We start from the raw sequence: 20,157 nt of genomic DNA, 5'->3' as shown, positions 1-20,157 counted from the left end.
GTTTCCACAAATAAAGCAAACCTTTTTCTAAACAAACTTGAATTTTACAGAAGAAGTTTTAATGATGGGAGAAGTCATTCCTGTGTGCATTCAGCATAAGTGAAGCCAAGTCTGCTTGTCATGATCGCTCTAACATCACAGCATGTATGACTAACACAATATGGGCAAAAAATGGTGGTAGAATAAATCTCAGCTCCAGTTCTGCAAAGATTTGTGATGGATTTAATGGGATTACCTGCAGCAGCAAAGACAAACACTAAGATAAATACTGTAGGTACTCAAAAGGACTGCAACATTAGAAAGGGCTCTGCTATTCGTAAATTAAGGTGTACACAATCCTTACTGAAACTGCAAACCTTTTAAAACAAGCATTTCCCAAACAGATATATTGCCAGAAGAAAAAAAGCAAAACAAAACAAAACAAAACAACAACAAAAAGAAAAAAACACCAAAAAACAAAACTCAAAATACTTGGCCACACATTTGTTTACCAATTTATTGGAAAGAACTGAAACATAACATTTACTGTATAATTTACCTTTATTGGAGGTACAGGAGGAGGAGTAACAACTTTTCTGCTGAAGTCTACAATGTATTTTAATTTAGAAAATTACACCTTCATCCTAGTTACAAATAAACCATATTGTAGAACAAACAGTGCCATTATACACTGTCAGCCCAGTTAAAGTGCCCATAATCCCTTTCAGGAGCAAGAATGTCAACAATAAAGTATTACTCGTGGACATAGAAAAGACAGAAAAACACATGCCCAGAAACATAAAAGTATTTTCCTTACATTGCTTAAATTAAAAGAAGTCCAGGTGACAGAAGAAATTATAGGAAAAATATTTAAGAGTGATACTTATGTGTCTTTGAGAAGATCACTTCAATAAGCACAGCAAATTTACTGTATTTTCAAGCAGACTGAATACCTCCCCAAATCTGGGTACTTGCCAAAAAGCAAGCAGTCAACTCCCGAAAGTTCACTTTAACAAGGGGACCAAAACCCAAGAGACTAAACTCAGGGGATAACAACCCACTATCCCTTCATCACCCTACAGCCAAAAATTGCAGTAACAGAGATACAGGAAATCCACCTATAATTCCAGGAAGACAGGTGGTAGATTTGATGGTGTTTGAATCCAGCTATTCCACACAGCCCCTGAACAATCTTAGATTAAGAAGGTTCCTCAATAAAAGAAGATAAAGTATCTGTGTCTCAGAAGAAACAGTCTCTGCTGCATTGCCAAGTTTCAGTCATGAGTCTCCTGGGCACACATTTTTAAATGTTAGATTAAATATACGAGCAATGACCAAATTCCCATTGTTCATTTTCAGGCAGTTATGCACTGTCCAGTGTGAAGCACCAGTTTTTTGCACAGTTTCAAATGCCTAAACACTTCCAAAATTTTTTGCCCACTCCCATTTCTGAGGCCAGAATTTCCTGAAGAAAAACATATTGATATGTGAAGATTTCACCATCACCATGTTTCAATAATGGGAGTGATCCAAGGGGATAAGAGGCCAGTGACAGTAGGCAGATGATAGGTGATAGAAAAAATGTAGGTGAGGTCTAGGATCAATTAAATGTAATAGCAAATGGGAAAGTGAAGAAGTTGACCTTGGTGGCAAATGGAGCGGATATCCAGGGACTACTTTATATTCAGGTAGCTGAAAAAGCTAAAAAAACAACTCTCTCTATAACAAATGTGTTTCACTACAAAATGAAATATTGATGGCTCAATATTATATGCTTGAATCTTTGTGCTTGCTTCAAGTTTGAGAAATACTACAGTTAGGGCATGAAAATAAGCAAGCATGTTTAAAAGCTGCAACCAGCTAAAGAAGAGCCAAGTCAATGGTTAAAGATAATGGAGAGCCTCTGGTTTCTAAAAGCAGAATATATTTTAAATAGTCAATACCAGATAGTAAAGAAATAACCCTGAAATAACTAGAACTTGATCAAGACCTCTATTATGAGTTAGGAACCAAACAATACCTTTTAAGAGGCATGAAAGGATTCCTACTCAGCTGATTTGCTAAAGCTTGCAGCAAACAAACAGATTCTTGCCTTCTATTGCCTTAGACCCAGCAAATCCTCTGGAAGTGGAACTTTGCTGTTAAGGTCTGCAATATTCATTAATACTTTGCACTTAGTTCTTGGGGGGAGGGTTGTTTTTCTTGATGATAGACTCTCTTCATTGTTAGTATTTAAGGAGATGAGGACACCATATCTTATTTTATTTTCAGTGGAATATAAAGTCATATGAGAGTCTAATTCAAAAAGACTTAAGGAAGAGCAAGAAGGGATATTTCTTCTTCCTAACAAATCCGCAATAATTTGTTCCGAGTCTATAATCTCCCACAGCTTTGAGCTTCCTCAGACTTACTCTAGAGAAAGGAACCAATCAAGAAATGAAAACATTAAGGGGAAGATGAGTCCAGAACCCAAGGAGACAGAATACATTAGAAAAATCTTAGAAAAGGAAGAGCAGTGATAATCCTCAATCATAGAGTATGAACATGGTCCATATATTAGACACCCTCTTACAGAGCATAAAGATCAGGTCTGCATTAGAACGCCACACAGAGGAAAAAGAAAAGCCTGAGAAAAAGCAGTAGGAGATGAGAGGGGATTTTCACCATTATTTGTCTTAGTCCTGCCTAATACAATTTTTAATATCAGCAAGCAAAGCTTGAGGCTGAGCTCTCCAAAATCATACTAGTTTTCATTGCTCAAATAAGTAAAACATGTTTGGGGACCTGGACTCCCTCGGACAGCACAAAGGCAGAGCAAGAACACTGTAAGCAACAAGAGAAAAGAAGGAGAAACAAAGCAGGAAAGAAAGAAAGAAAGAGGTAAAAACCCTGAGAAGCACCTGGAAGCTTTTTCAGCCTCCAGCCTGAAGGAGGAGGGCCTAGTGCCACAAGTCTATTAGCAACAGTGACAAACCCGTGCCTCAGCACTGCCACAGCAGCATCTGTACTTACAGGAGCCATGCAGTGACCACCTGGCACAGTCCATGTTTAGCCTGTCTGGAAAACAGAACTTGAAAGAAAAGAAAAATCATTCAAAAAATAATTACTTTTATAATCATTACAAGCAAATTCTCCATCTTCTGCACTATGAATAAGGCTGCAGACAGGTTCTTAAAGGTGAAAAAGGCAACTTGTAACACAATCTCCAAACTTTCAGATTCATTGTTGATTAAATTATTTTTTGTCACTTCAGACTTTATTCCTAAACAACTATATTAAAAATAAGATAATTACAAAATATAGTATTGCACATCAGAAGCTATTTTTCCACAATTTCCTATCCAAAATAGAGTTAAATTAACAGAGGATACATTTATTACTAGTACTCAAATACGATGTAATGTTTTTTATAATATTAGGTTACATTAGGTTCCCTTAACTCAGGGAAGCACTTAAATTCATTCTTGTTTTCAGGAAAAGGAAAAGTCTTCCTGACTTAGAGACTCCAAAGCAGAAGTATGACATACCATATAGCTACTACTTGGGCACACAGTAAAGATTTGATTTGTTTGTTTCACCAATTCTTGAACTCCATAGCAAGTCTTATTCCAGTAAGTATTAGAAGTAAGCTAATTTAAAGTGCAATTCTCCTTTAAGAGTCAAGTGATGTCTACTTTTATACATAATTCTTGCAGCAAAACAGTCACAAGATGTAACAGGAACATGATGACAGCACCCTACACTTTTTGGTTATTCAGCAAGTTCACACAAAATATTAGCACTCACCAAAAAATAATATTCTGGTTAATATAGCTGTGAAAATGTTTCACTGATTCTGAAATGCTTCTGACATTTGTCTTTGTGAAATACATAGACAGAACAGCAGCTCTCCAAGAGTAAAACACCCTCTTTCATTTCTAAAGGCTGTGTATTCAATGCCAACACCACTTATATTCTAACATCAATATAATTTTCTATCACATGGAACTCAAAGACAAATAATTATAAAATGGAAAACTCAAGTGCATTTTGAATTTAACTAGTCAATTAAAAGATCTGAGATTCAAAAGCTTGTCCAGGTCATGGCCCCTCTCTGGGCTGTATTTTTCCCCCACAGGATTTCTTTAAAACTGCATCCAATAAAAATATTAAAAAAACACATGCAGTAGAGCATCTGACACTCCCCCTGGGAGACCTTTCCACAGCCGAGTTGTTTTTCCCCAAGCTGGATTTTAGTCTAATTTCATCCCATTGCCTATTCTCATGGAAGCAAGGAGAAAAAGGTCACAGCAAGGGTAAGAGTGAGAAAAAACCCAAACAAACAGACCAATTTCTAAACTACACTGAAAAAATGTAAAAAAGCAATTCAGCTGTGAAGTGTATTGATGAAAGGGAAACTGTGAAGGCAAGGGTTAACTTTAGTCACAATTTCCCAGCTTTTTCTTCTTCATCAGCCTGGAAAAGTCAAAGATGCACATGGATGTCTCTAAGAGGGAAATATCTCAATATGGAAAAATGACTGAGTTACCATTCCATAATTATGACTTTGGGAAAAGAAGCAAAGTGCCCTTGGAACCACTTAACCTCCTACTGCCCAGAGTAGGAAGAAAATCTCTTTGAAAGTTGTTATTATTTGAATCTTGAAAAGGTATCTGTCATATCTTCCACCTTCTAAAAACAAATGAAACCTCCATAGCACACAGCACCACCTTCTTGTAACAGCAACATTGTACCATCTATTAGCCTGAACAACCAGTGACAGACGTTGCCAAGGGAGATATCATAAAATATCAGATTTGGTCAATAAGGGTTTGTATTCCTTCACAACTTAATAAAGACAGTATCTAGCTGCTTATTTATTATATTCTACAGCTAAAGTATATATTTATTTTTATTCTTCCTTCTCTTTGGCTAGAAGGAATTAGTGAAAAGACTTTTTAAAGAATTAGTCCAAGATGTGTATGCAGACAGATATTTTGAAAACATTAGAAACACAAAACTCCTGGAGGATATCATACAAAAAGGTTGAGAAAAAACTCACCACTAGTGTCAGTCACAGAAGCAAACATTTGTAAAAGATGTAAAAGCCCAAATGTGTACTTAAAGAAAAATAATAGATACCCTCCAGAATTTACCTAGTCCCCCACTGCTTTCAACAGAGAGACCGACAAGTAACATCAGAAGAGGCGAATGTGAATTTGATCTCTGTCCTTCAGAATCTCAGAATCAAAAAAAAAAAAGGCATGGCAATAGCCACCAACAGCTACACATTAAATTCCCAATTCATTTAAAAAAAAGAAAACATAAATGATTTGTTAATCAATAAAAAGAAGACAAAATGAGCTTGAAGGATTTCATGTGTTCTCATCAACAACTTCCTTTCGGCGCTGGGCCCGGAAATGGCGCTCAATGTTTATTGTCACTTCCCTCTGCAAATTCCTGCTGTTAGTTTTCCCCGCTGTTCTGATCCAGGGGTGCTGAAGTACTTGGCGTGCTGTGTAGCGCTTCTGGGGATCCACTATCAACAGCCTGGTGATGAGGTCTTTTGCTGCTGTTACGGAAGAAAGCAAAGGAGAGAGGAGTGAAGCAAGGTGGTGTGCAATGCACTCTAGGATGTGCAATCCTGTGCAATATGCTCTAGGATGACCCTGCTCAAGCTGGGTGTTTGAAACACATCACCCACCATGGTCACTTCCAACCTTACCCATTCTGTGATGGTGACAATTATACTCACATAAAATGTCCTTCTTAATTTTTTCATTAGTTTTACCATGGTTTGTGTGACTATCCCCAGGATCTGTTCTAACAACTGCAGTTAGAGTTAGTGACAGAAAATATTAAATGTCCATGACTGATGTCATTCTCCCCTTCAGAAACAGAGGAGCAAGTGAAGGGAATTTAATCTCAAAAAGTATGCTGAAGGCATCAGGCTAAGTGTTCACATTCACAGGAATGTGAATGTGTCATAGCACTGGCTATCTCATCCCTTAAAAGGCATAAATGTAAAATGCTGTGGAACATGCTCTTTAAAAGACTGCACAGGGAGTAAAGAAGTTTTAGGGTTTCTGATTTTGAAGAGTGCACAAAAGACACTGTACTAGCCTGTGAGAAATAAAAAAACAACTATGTGCAGACCCCACTGTCAGTAGGAAATCAACACTGTTCTGCAGGGCAAGGATTTCATTCTCAGCTTTTGAGATTTTGGTAACATCTTTACATTTAAAATAACCCTTGAGATTATTTTGACACCTATTTCTGCAGAGACACATGAGGAGGAAAATCCTTGCTTTTACTTAGAAAGGGGTGTTAAAGGTGAGTTAAATGCATTAAATCATTCAGAACATATATGCATAATATGCAGAAACACAGCTATTTAGTACCAGAGGACTAAATTCACATTTAAAGCACAAATTCACACAAGAGAGACCAATAAAACACCCCAAGCTGATCAAGCTCACTGCCCTGAAAAAAGTTTTTCCCACTTCAGGGAAGAAGACTGCCACTTCTCAGATCTGCTGTAAGTGCAGAATCTTACCTGCAGAAATATTGTCCCAGTAAGGGGATAGGAACTCGTAGTGACCCAGCTGTATGATCTGAAACAGCTCCTCCTGATCACGGTCCTGACTGCGGAAAGGGGGAAAGCCGCAGAGCAGGATGTAAAGGATCACACCAGCTGCCCACATGTCTACTTCAAGGCCATAGCCTAAGGAAGGAGGGACAAACCATAAGTCTTGTTTTAAGTCTTGTTTCAGAAAGAAAACTCACAACTGAGGAGGAACTGTTTCTTGGAAATAGAATGAAAAAGAAGCACAGAATCTCTGCTCAGCTTCTCAGAAAGATAAGGTGAGCAAAAGAATGAATGGCTGGTACACCACGCTTACAAGCTGCCCTTTATTAGCTACAGCTCTCACAGAGTCTCTCTTTTCCACATGTTTCACAAACACTGTCTCACAAGGCCAGTGTCAACTGGAGACTAATTGAGGAAACAGAGCACATATTTCTAAAATAGTCATCCTCAGATTCCCTTCAAAAAAGAACTAGGAGTGCCAAGTTTCCATTGAAATTGGATATAACTGGAGATGTGCAACCCAGCTCCAAAGAACAAAAACCAGAAATAGATTTTCTTGAGTCACCAACAAAACTGACTTCTTTCCAGGTCTTAATCTTTTTGGAGATGATATATTCAAAATTCCCAGTGATGCAAAACATGTTTTGAATTGTTATATAAATTTAACATACACATTCACACTGACTTTGCACCATCAGGGGCTTTGGAAAGTTGTTTGGATTACAGTAATGAAATGGGGCTGGCTACTCTTAGGTTGCAACATGAACTTTTGGTCATTTCCCCCCTTCAGCTGTTACTATCTATGATACTTTATGGCTTGTCTGCTTGGAAGCCAGTTATATATTTGCACAGACACTAATAATGCAAATATAACTGATGTCATGCTTGTGTTTGTTAAAAACTAAGAGGATTCCTTTCCCAAATTACACTGCTAGCCAACCTCCTACCCTGAAAAAAAAATTTCAGTAGGTTGAAACATTCTGGACTATTTCCATTATTAGAAAGTTCAGCATAATTGAAAGATTTATGACAAATTAAAAATATATATGCTCACCCTTCTCAGCAAGTATTTCAGGAGCAACATACGTTGGTGTTCCACAGACAGTAAATATGGGTTTTGTAACCTGCTTAGCAAGGCCGAAATCTGCCAGTTTCAGTGTAGTAGATTTATCTGCATTGTGCTGAACCTATATCCAAACAAAATACATATATATGTTTAGTCCAGATGCATTTTAAAACAGCAAAATATAAAGGAAGCAGAAAATTAAACAGGAGGGAGGTCTAATAATAGTACTAATACTGGAAACAGTCTTCAGAACATGGGTCTTTTCCCCCGTACACTAAGAGGGTGCATTTATTTAAGAGGATAAGCAATTAGGGAAAAAAAGAAAACTTTGTTCTACAAACTCTGGCACACTGCAACTTCCAATAAATTAACAGAATGAACACAAAAAAGAACGAGGAATCAAATATTATTATTTCCTCTTGAGAAAATAAACTGTTCTTTTGCCCTGGGAAAACAAAGAAGTATGCTGTGGACATCTTTATGCTCAAATGCAATGAGCCCAGGTAACCTACTGACTTTATTTTTGTGTTTTAGTCACAGACAGCAGCTAAGTACCACACAACTGCTCAGCCACCCATCCCCCATTTGCAGTGGGATGGGAAGGAGAATCCAAAAAATCAGTGGGTTGGGATAAGAATAATGTAATAATTGAAATATAATAATAATAATAATAATAATAATAATAACAACAACAACAACAACAACAGTAGTAATTGCAACAACTATAATGAGAAAGGGGGCAGGGAAACAGACCAAGAGAAAGGAATAAAACCCAAGAAAAACAAGTGCTGCACAATACAACTGCTCACTGCCCAATGACCCCAGCCCAACTCAGCCCAGCCATCCCTCAGCACAGACCAGCAACTCCTGGCCAACTCTCCTCAGTTTATTTACTGAGGAGAATGTTCCATGGCATGGAATACTCTCCCAGCTTTTGGTACACCTGCTACCTGGCAAAGCGTGCGACACTGAGAATTTCTTGACTTAGGATAAGCAGTGCTCAGCAGCCACCAAAACATCAGTGAGCTATCAAAGTTATTATCATACTAAATCCAAATTACAGCACTGTACAGCTAAAATCAAGACACATGGGAAGTGTATCTCCAACATACTGATCTAACAACAAAATACAAACCAACAAAAGCTTTACTTTCTTTCCAAATTGCTCTGCTACTCTACCTGCTGCCCTGAAACTAGATTAGTAATGGTGACCACACAGCAAGAGTTGTAGAAATAGGTTCATGCAGAATGACCTCCTAATTGGGCCTTCTCAGCAGTTCTCATCTCCTACATCCACCTGGCAAGTAGTCAAAATACTTTCTTCAATTCTAACTTTGTATTCACAGGTCTTTAGCATTACTTTATAATGCAGTTAATGAAGGGTTATTTTAAGAAATGAAATATGTTAATGACATAGGCAGTGCGATCCAGCACCCCCTCAGCAAGCTGGCAGGCAACACCAGGCTGAGTGATGAGTTTGACATGTCTGAAGGATGGAATGTCATCCAGAGGCACCTGAACAAGCTCAAGAAGGTTGAGCCTCATGAGGTTCAACAAGGACAAGTGCAGGGTCCCACACCTGAGCTGGGGCAATCCCCTGTATCACTACAGAATGGATTATGGATTGAGAGCAGCCCTGTGAAAAGCAATTTGGGGTAGCTGGTAGATGAAAAACTGGAATGAGCCAGCAGTGTGCACTCACAGCCCAGAAAGCCAAGCATATCCTGGGCTGCATCCAAAGCAGCGTGGGCAGCAGAGCAAGGGAAGGAAGGGATTCTGCCCCTCTGCTCTGGTGAGACCCCACCTGCAGTGCTGCATCAGCTCTGGAGGCCCAGCACAGGAAGGACATGGACCTGTTGGAGCCAACCCAGAGGAGGGCTGGGAAAGAGACATGGAGCACCTCTCCAGTGAGGAAAGGCTGCATGAATTGTGGTTGTTCAGCCTGAAGAAAGGAAGGTTCCAGACAGACCTTACTGTGGCCATTCAATAATTAAAGGAGACTTAAAAGAAAGATGGGGACAGGCTTTGTAGCAGGGCCTGAAGAAATAGGACAAGGGGAAATAACTTTAAACTGAAGAAGAGTAGATTTGGACTAGATACTAAGAAGAAATATTTTATGATGAGGGTAGCATAACACTGGAACAGGTTGCCCACAGAGGTGGTAGATACTCTATCCCTGGGAACGTTCACTGTCAGGTTGGACAAGGCTCTGAGCAACCTGGTCTAGTTGAGATATCCTTGCTCATTATCAGGGCTTGGGCCAGATGACCTTTAAAGGTCCCTTCCAACCCAAACTATTCTGGGATTCCATATTCAAAGGCCAAGCCATAAACAATGCAACAGTATAATTAAATTAATCAGTATGCTTAATACTAGTGATTGACGCTCAAATATTCTTTGAGAGGTAAAAAAGTCTTTAATTTCCTTTAAATGAAAAACTGTTTGTCCCTGGAACTATGGGGAACAGATCAGCAGCTAAAATGTCTACAAAAAAGCCACCTATACCTGGACTTGGTTTTGAATGGACAAACCAGAATATAATGTGACAGGTATACTCCTTGCTTTAACACCTCATATTTTGCCATCAGACACCACCTCAGAAAGCCAAAAATTCAGGATGGTCTCTATTACCAGATAACTAAAGGCACAGATGTGACAAAATTTGCTCTTGTACATTACAGATTACTAATCCCTTTTATAGAGACTGTAAGCATGCATCCAATTTTGATTAAACAAAATGGGTTTGGACTTTTTGGTGGATTTTTGCAGGTTTCTTTCCTTTTAAGAAACAAAAAGTATTGCATTTTTTAATGCAATACAAAAATACAAAGTAATACAGTAAAGACTACTAATCTGTTTTTACCTTCTTTATAAAAAATACGCAAAACTGGGAGGATTGACTGATGGCCCAGAACGCTATGTGGTCATTTAGAAGGATTTCAACAGACCTGAGAGATAGGCAGGGCAGAACCTTTTGAAATTTAACAAAGACAAGTGTAGGGTCCAAAACCTGGGCAGGAATAACCCATGCATCAGTACAGGCTGGGGGCTAAGCAGCTGGGAAGCAGCTCTGCAGAGAAGGAGCTGAAGGTCCTGGGGTATAACAAGCAGCGCCCTTGTGCACTCTTCTATTTGGGTTTTTTTCTGGCTGCTCTTCCATGAAAAAATGTTTTTCAGTATGAAACTGAAAATAAAGTTTACTACAACCATGCAGTCAAAACTGCAAGAAGAAGCTAAAATGCCACAGCCATTTTCTCTATTCTATTAGGCAACCATGTGACAATCTTTTGCCACCATGTGTTGTGGACACAAACTGACAAAAAATGACAAAAAATGATAAAAATAACACCTGCTTTGTAGAACAACATCTATCTATAGAATTTATATTCTAACTATAAGTGTAACAGTGTTAAGATGTTACAAAAATTCACAATTGAAATGCTCAATTTTATATGCAATATAAAAACATGAGCATGAATGTTTTTAATGTATTCAATTATATTAATATATTATATGAATATTATAAATATATAAATGTATTTAATTATATAAGAAAAGCATGTCACATGGAATTTCAACAACCCTGCATACTACTGTACCAAGACAAACAATACTGAAACATTTATGCACATTTTTAGAAAACAGCAGGGTGGTGGGAAGGGTGGAGAACACAATGGTCTTAATCCCAGTCCCAAAATCTTCAGATTTCTAGCTTTGTAAAATGCACTGTTACACTTTTTCTTTTCTCAGGATGCCAGACTCCTAATCTCCCCTTACAGCACAAGGTGGCAACACAGCACCATCTGTTCTTTCAGGACAAAAACACTGAGCTTCCACTTTATCAACAGAGCAGGTAGGAACCGCAGGCACAGTGGGTATATTTTCACAACTTTGTGACAATCACTTCAGAGGCAGCATGTAACCTGCCAGCAAGCCTGAAAACCTCAGCCCAGAACTTCGTAGCTTCACTATTGCTGTGCTCAGAAAAACTCAGTCAGCTCAGAGAATTCCCTTTGTCCTCAACTTCCTCCTGTCCCGTCTAACTTTCCATCACCTGGCATCACCTTGAGCAAATACACTTCACTGTAGAAACAAAAGCTTCTCAGGTTCTTTTTAATCATTCCTGAGGCCAGGCTACTTCCTCATAGCAGTATTACACAAATGCACGACCTGCTCAAGAGAAATCTAACCTCTGACATTCACAGTATGTATTCCATGCAATGGTGAGAACAAAGCAAATAGTGCTGCCTGCCTATAGACTTAATTGAGGTAAGAAAGACCAGTACACTTCGATACACTTTCTATAGGCAGGCAATTTAGGCCATACAAATACTTATGTCCTTCAACTGCCAGCATCTGGTGGCCTTGGACAATAGGCAGTCAACTACACACTACTTATTCAAACACAGATGACATGTCAGAATATTAGAATATTGTCTGAGGATTTCTAGCTATCCCAGCCATACAACTGGAAGATTACACTATAAGGCCAAATTCATCTTCAAAGGGAAAAAAAAAAAACAAAACAACAAAAAAAAAAACCTTTCTCCTTCTCTCCTGTCTGTGGATGACTCCCAGTACTTAATGCCCTTGTTTGATTTCATATCTACCTTGTGAAATCCATCAGTGTGTTTAAGCTGATGATTTACAACATTAATATTTCTCTGTATGCACGTATATATGGTAGCACAGATTCTTCTTATGGACATAATGAAAGCCAGTTAGCCCATGTGACATTTTGTATATGGGAAATAGAGCTTGAGAAAAATTACTGCTTACACATTTGAGTTTCAGATATCCCTTCCTGCTAGCTGTAAGAATCTCTATGAAAAATCTTACAGAAAATTCTGAAAGTTATGACAGGTAAGTGGTTAAACAGGATTTTGACTCACAAGCACTCAGAAAACTGTCAGTGCTTTGTATGTATGTAAATAGTGTCGGAAAATGGACAGTCCTTTGTATATATGTAAATAGTGTAACAAAGTTCAAGGGCAGAAAGGCCATACCTGGAGTTCTCACACACACATGAAAACTTGAGAGACAGAAAAAGGAGTAGGGGGTAATCTCAAATGCATAAAAAGCTATAACATTTGTGAAGTTGAGTTTTGAAGATCACCACATTAGCATGTGAGGGAAATGTGCAAGGAGATGAGTACACAATCACAAATACAGCCCTCTCCCTTCCCCCTAAAAAGGGGTGACTTTTTGTCTTTTACAGCTACAATCTGGAAAAACATCAGCACATTTTGGGCATTAATTTCTCACTCACAAGTGAAGAAATACCAGCAGCTGTAGAATTAAACAGTCCCTTACCTAAAAATCTTGCCAGCAAATCTTGCTCCACAAGGCAGAATGAAAGAAGTGACTGGCTTCATTTGTGAGACCAAACACACCACACTGCCCATCCTTGGCAGCAAAGGTTTTCCTACTGAACACCTAGTCTAAAATGAGGTGATTCTGTTAGCAGATGGGAGGGAGTCGTAGCAGCTGTCTTCACACCAGCTGTCAAACAGATTTTGTTTTTGTAGCGCAAGTCACCACCCTTCTGCCTCACAGCTATGCTGCAAGGAGCCTGATCAATGTGGGCAGACACGGTAGTGAAAGAGGGAGGGGGAAAAGCAGAAAGGATGACGGTGGCCTGCTGCAGAAGTTTACAACTAGAGGACAGTTCCATAAGAGAAACTGAAGTGCAGTGAACTAATAGCTCAACCAGGTTTCCAACTTTTTCCTGTGTCAATATTGAATTTTACAATTTACTAGACATCAAAGTATATTTCTGCCTTTTCTTCTGTGGGGACAGAAACTGCTTCCCTTCTTTCCCCAGTTGCTTATTTTCATAAATAGGGAAATATTTTTTCCCAGATTGCTGCTTTTATCATCTCTTGTGACAATTAGCCAAATGTTTAAAAGTCATTAGGAACACTATTAGATTCTCACACAATGCAGGTTCAGAGCAGACATACATATTTTCTTTGTAAAACAGGACAAGGATCCCTTCCTTCTCGTCCATTTACCATTTTCTTGAAGGGGAAAAACAGAAGATAAAGATTACAAGGTTCACCTGACCAAAAGAAAACCCAAATCCAAATCCAAATGCAGTGGACAAAGTAGGGCAAACAAGTCAACAGCCTAAAAGTACATACCAATATTTTGACCTCTGTGTACAAAGTCTAGGTAGACTAATTCAGATTTAACACCCTCGGTGAAACGAGATATCTCACAAACAGGGACATCTCTGCAGGATGCTGGAACTCGAAGCACTTTGCTTCATCTCCTGATGCTCCTGCTCCACCAACAGCCAATGAACCCATGAAATTTGTCTCAATACTGTTTGTTACTGCTCGGCACTGGCTGATGGTAAGATTAGTGGCAGCTCTCCTTCCTTCTTTGCTGCCCCAGCCACTCTAAAGAGACAGAGGCAGCACACTAAAAAGACAAAAACCCCAGAATCTTGCTCAAATGGCCTGTATTTATAGGAATACTTATTAGATAGCAGGTGACCTATCCAATACTATCAGGACCTTATAAACTCATTTGCATGGTTGAATAGACTTGCTTTCCAAAAGGATACTTTGTGTACACAGTAACTAGTACTGGTATGCACAGAAAATTAACAGCAAGTTGAAACTAGAACAGGTAAAATTTTATTTCATGCAGTGTTTAGGTAACACTGTTCTTGTATGACAAAATACCTAAAGTCTGGGAGCTGCTCTGTCCTTGAAAGATATATTCTGACTTTCAGAATGGGCATCGTGATTATTTCAGAGCTACACAATGCTGCCACTGCCCAGCATTCTCCATTTTGCAGTTCTGTGAACTAAATGTGAAAACAACCAGAACAGACCTTTATCTTGCCCTTCTTTGCTTATCTACATCACTGTGATGATTATGTATTATAGAGGGAAATGAAGCATCAGATCTCAGGTGTTTCACATGCACTAGCTTATTTTCAGCAAATAGGAAGGAGCAGGACCTGGTTCATAATGGAAAATCAGCTTCTGGAAAAAGCCATGCAGTTCTAAGTGAAGTTTTGTTCAAACTTTGCACAAAAGAAGCACAAAGGCAGGGCCTACAAGCCCACTTCTTCCTGCAAACCAGCCAGTTGCATTCATTCTTTTATTTACACAGAGCTCAAACACCAAAGATTTTCATTAAACTAAGCAGGATTCATAGCAGGACCTAATAAGGATGCTATTGCTTAGTTTAAAGGTTTGGGAGAAACTCTTCCAGCCCAGCCCTGTGCAACCTCTGTATTATCCTTGAGGCTACAGTGCTGCTTTCGTCCAGAAATTCACAATGATCTCTGTGCAAAATTAATTCACTTAAAAGCACTGAATGGCCCATAGGACTAAATAATCTATTACTTTTTTTTTTTGTTTGTTTGGCTAACTGTGAACTTCCACAAAAGCTGATAAAATCCATTTTGTTAGAGACTGGCAAATACTTCCTATTTATCTGTTTATTAGGAGATTTGGAACCACAATACAAGAGTGCAATACACACTTAGTAAGGGAGATTTGTTTACTGTTACAGTTCTACAATGGGTATCTTGTGAAGTGTCAATACTACAAACATTTCTATGCATATTCACACGTCAGTAACTCTATTGACTTCAGTGCTGGATGCAAAGAATACAGCCTCAGAAATGTAATGGATACAAGAATTTTTTCTCTTTGGCATGAAGTTACTCCTTGAGCTGACTTTAATGCTGTATTCACCATTTTACTGTCAGATAATTTCAATCAACTGAACAGTACTTCTGCTTCTAAGCAAAGAAATTGTCACAAGATAGAAATCACTATTGTAGAGGACCAGTACAGTAGTCTTCAAGATATACAAAAGCAGTGGACAAAAAGTCCACCAAATAAATAAGATAAATTAGAAATTTTAATAAACTTCAGTCTGCAAGGAAGATGCTTTACGATTCATCCTCGGACACCTAAGAGTCAGATGCTAAGTAACAGGTTTGATTTCTGAAAAAAACAAATGCTCACTACCCCTGAAGGTCTGATAATTTTTACTTGAATTCCTTTCAATTGCGGCAGCCACTGCTATCCACAATGAACAGCAGATCTATGTAAAGCAAACTGCAACTGCAATTTCACTTCAAAATTGTACCCATTTTTTCAAACAGTCCTGCCACAGCACATTATTTCTGCATGGGATTTGCTTAAAACAATTTAAAGAACTGTAATTGGAAGGAAAATAAATTCACTTCCCGCACAAATGCAAATGTTTGACAATACTTACCAAAAGATTCTCCGGTTTGAGGTCCCTGTGGACAATGTTCTTGCTGTGAATATAAACCAGTGCTTCACACAGGTCAGTGATCATGACAGCAGCATCATGCTCCGTGAACTTCACACTTTCTATGATTGCATCAAATAAGTCCCCTCCTGGGACATACTCTAATATTAAGTAGATCTCAGCTTCTGTCTCATACACTTCAATTAAGCTTACTATATTGGGATGAGAGAGACTTCGAATAATCAGGATTTCACTTTCCATCATGTCCTCCTTCCCCTTCAGCTTGGATTTATCAACAATTTTCATTGCATAGATCTGATTGGAATCACAGTGGCGGCATTCCTTCACCACTGCAAAGTTCCCATCCCCAATAGTTCTGCCAATCTCATAGTGTTTTTCCACATCAGTTCTGCTTTTAATGGCATACCTCCGGCTTGTGCTTTCCAATCCCTGAGCTTTGTTGTCTTCTTTATTCACTCTGCGCTCCCCTGTTTTTTCTCGTCGAGTCATGTCACTCTCTCTACATGTGGCATTCCCCTCTCTTCTGGCAGTTTCCTCTTTAGCCCTTTGTCCCTCTCTGCCCTCCCTATGTGTTTTAGATATTTTCTCAGCATCCCTCAGAGAGTCTTTCTTTAGCCAACCACTTTGGCTCATCACACAGCTACTTCCATTATCTTCCTTCACTTCATGAGATAGCTGGAGCCCTTCTACGGCATTCTTCCTGATTTTTACTACTTCCTTCCCATGGTTTTCATGCTTCTCTACATCCCTTTCTTTCTCAGTGCTCCTCTTCTGCTTCTCCAGCCCTTCATTAACAATCCTATGTAGCGGCTTCCACATCCTCCTACTGCCATTATCTTTCCAGCCAACTTCCTCACCCTCCAGACAAGTTTCAGGAGACTTCCGGCACTTCCTGACTTTTGTATTTCTTTCTACGTGGTACCTCTGACACGCACCTGCGTTCAAGTCTCTGTTCTCCAATGAGGCCTCAGCCTGCCTTTCCCTCCGTAACTTTTCTCTGGCCTGCCTTTCCTGTTCGCATTTCTCACACCTCAGCACCTCCTCCGAACTGTCTTCTAAGCCTTCCTCAGAACTCCTCTCATGGTTAAGGTACCTTTCACTTTCTCGTGTTTTTCTAGAAGGCTTCACTCTGTGCTCACCACCCCAGCTCTCTCTAGTCCACTTTTTTTTGGTTCTCATTTTTTCCTCTTGCTTTGTCTTGGCTTGACTTTTTCCCTCATGTCCAGCCACCAGCTGGGAAGACAAGCCATCGCTGCAGTTCTTGGTCATTTCTGTCTCATCAAAGCCACTGTCTACTTTTGAGGCCTTGTCATACAGCCCACTCTTCAGCTTTTGGGACTGCTCCTCATTCTGCTGAATGGCAGCACTGGCAGCATAAGGATTTTCAGGATAAAGTTCTTGTAATACCACCTCCAGGTCCTTCAAAGTGAGGGGCTCCCTCCCCATAGCTATGAATGCATCACCTTCCCTGAAGAACTCAGAAACACTTCGGATTTCTCTGCCTCTCAGATTGTACAGCTTCCTCACACGGTCATTCTTCCAACGAGGAAATCCCAGAGCTTCTGAAATGTCAGCCAGCAGCTGCTCAAAGGTCTGTACTGATCTCCTGTTGAGAAGCAAGGTTATCCTCCTGAGCGTGCGTCCCCCGGGTTTCACCACTGTAATTATCCTTGGCTTCACAGGACTGTGCTCTGAATGTATCGTGTGAAAACCATTGTGGGGACTGAAAAATGAGGACCTATGGCTGCTTTCACCCAGACATGGTTTTCCATAGTTTCCACGACCAACAGGAGGACAAGTCCCATGTAGTTTCCTCTCTTTCACTTTTGAGCCTGCATTGTGTGGCGAATGGTCCAACAAGCCTTGGCGTCCTAAGGCAAACAAAAAGCAGGAATATTAATTATTTTGCATCATCAGACATCTTGCAGCAATAGTTTTCTACATGTTCAGTGCATGTGACCTCAGAGAGTAAGGGTAGGTGACTTCAAGGCCTATAACGAACTTCTAACTATCACAAAGGAGAATCTCCACACAGTTGCAATTACAAACATTGTCAGGTTTGTGAGAAAATCTAAATTCATTTTGTGACAGGGGAATGTCATTTAAAAAATAATAATATTGAACACAAACAGATTTTTCTTCTAAATCCTCACATCTTTCAGAAACCCTCAAAGAATAGCAGGATTGCATTTAGATTGTTTAGTATTCTCTTATTAATATATCTCACATAAACTCACTCAGTTCCCTTCTGAGCCCAACTGCAATTTTGGCCCCTGTAAACCCTGTGGTGATAAGTTCCACAATTACACTGCATGAAGTAAAAGAAACTAATTACTTGTTTTAAAATTACTACCAGATGGCACTCTGTGCACAACCTTACATCTTTATAAGTAATTATCTCTTCTTCATTTTCCCTGGACCTTATATAACAGATTAAATAAATTCTTTTTAAAAGACATTACATTTGCTATAATTTTTACAGTCATTTTATTGGTCATCTAATAGTAATGTAATTTAATCTTTTGCCTTAAAGAAAGGCCATCTTAGTTTTGTTTGATAACTGGAGTCATGGTTTTCAATACTTTGCATTGACTTTTTTATTCTAAAAATGATGTAAAATGACACAAAGTTCATTCTCTCTAAGTATTCTCTGGGGACATCAACATTTCATCTTAGAACATCATCAAAGAAAATGGCACCATTCGTCACGGGTAATTGTGAAAAGAACTGAAAATATAACATATGGTTATGGACAAACCAAGCTATAACATAATTCCCTGTCTACCAGCAAGAAGCTAAGAATAAAAATGCCCCCCAAAAGTATTCTGAGCTGCTGTACTTGCTAGGATTAAAACCTGCTTACAATGCATTTATTTTCAGCCTCGAGAAATTAACTTTCAGAATGAGATGACAGAGTGTTTCCAAACCCAGTTAATAGCCTTGTTCTTCAGTTGGGAACAAACATTCACTATATATGAACTAACAGGACCAGGACAAAAGAAAACAGCCAGAATGGTTAACGAATCATTACTGGGCTTTTCTCCCAGAGAATCAAGTCCATTTTCATACATTACTACGATTACTATGACATTACTGTGATTATAGTCACAGTGCAGTGGCCAAATCCTCAAAGGAAAATCTGCACATATCAGCATTTCTCTTGGTGTTAGGCTCATGCCTACTACATTTTGGGTTTTGAGTGCAAGAGAAGTCATTTTCGGTACTTCATACTACGTATTATTTGTCCTTTCCATCAAGACATGACAGAGTGAAGAAGAAATACACCTCCTCATCTAGAACAACAAACAAAAGGGAAAACTGCAAAAGCGCTGCAGTAGAGCATTCACTTGCTCTGCCTCAAAAAAAGTACGCAATAGGCCAGGGCTTGAGTGCAGAAAGCACACGAGGAGACACCACTATAGAATCCACTCTGCTGGTGGATTATGTTGGCTCTGCTTGATGCAGGATGATGGACGCTCCTTAGTTGTAATACTCTCACCAGCTAAGCACTGTGTGCCCCCTGGCATGTCCCTTAACTCTTGGCTTCATTTTCTTCCCCTGCCAAATGAGATAGATGTTTCTTCTCCAAACAAATATTACAAAGAAGCCCAGCTGCCAGCATGCTGATTGAAGACGTAAGCATTATATAAGAGCTACGTGTGACTAATGCTTGGTGGTTGTACAAGTTATTTCTGTCTTCATTCTGCTTTTTAAGGATGATCTCTTGTTATCAAAAGATGACTACATACGTGCTAGTGATTTTTCAACATTCACGTATTTACATTCCACCCAAAATAAAGCTTACTGTGAATGGAGAGAAAAAAAAATCAGCTGTAATAACAGTTCTCTGAAATCTAAATCAACTCCACAACATGTTAGTTACCAGGAACTGAGGAAGCTCTGAATTTAATCAACATTTCCAGGTTCTCGTGTACCCACTGTCATCAAAGCTTTATCTTGCTTATGGGAACTGTGAGTGACATTTTTACTGCTTATAATCCTGGTACAACATAAAAACAATGGTGCACTAATAATGACTTTTCCCACAGATTATGTTCCTCCCAGTTATGCTGCTATTATCATATCTTTCTATAAACCATTGATTTTAAGTGCTTGGTTGTACTGTTGATTGTTTCAATTACCCAGGCATCAATTATGTTTCGTTTCTTCACTAAATTGGCTAAGCCTTGAGGAGCAGACAAGCTTATTTTTTAATTCTGTAACTAATGGAATAAGAGCAGTTTTATGTCATTATTAAGAACAATACAGGAATGCT

General features: G+C 39.0%; 1 protein-coding gene across 2 annotated transcripts in view; it reads right to left on the bottom strand.

Moving 5' to 3' along the window:
* Positions 1-535: 535 nt before the first annotated feature.
* Positions 536-20,157, bottom strand: part of DCLK3 (doublecortin like kinase 3) — a 30,387-nt gene continuing 10,765 nt past the window's right edge. The window contains exons 2-5 of one of the 2 annotated variants that reach the window (XM_058833486.1): positions 15,864-17,752; positions 7,602-7,734; positions 6,515-6,682; positions 536-5,530 (exon numbers count right to left, since the gene is read on the bottom strand). In XM_058833486.1, the coding sequence (XP_058689469.1) occupies positions 5,334-5,530; positions 6,515-6,682; positions 7,602-7,734; positions 15,864-17,752 (2,387 nt within the window). In that variant the 3' untranslated portion in view covers positions 536-5,333. The remainder of the gene's footprint in view (positions 5,531-6,514; positions 6,683-7,601; positions 7,735-15,863; positions 17,753-20,157) is intronic. The other variant, XM_058833487.1, reaches the window with a different exon arrangement.

Source organism: Poecile atricapillus, chromosome 2 (genome assembly GCF_030490865.1).
Source record: "Poecile atricapillus isolate bPoeAtr1 chromosome 2, bPoeAtr1.hap1, whole genome shotgun sequence".
Lineage (NCBI taxonomy): Eukaryota > Metazoa > Chordata > Aves > Passeriformes > Paridae > Poecile > Poecile atricapillus.
The sequence above is the reverse complement of the archived record's forward strand: the minus strand, read 5'-3'. Positions and strand labels throughout refer to the sequence as shown.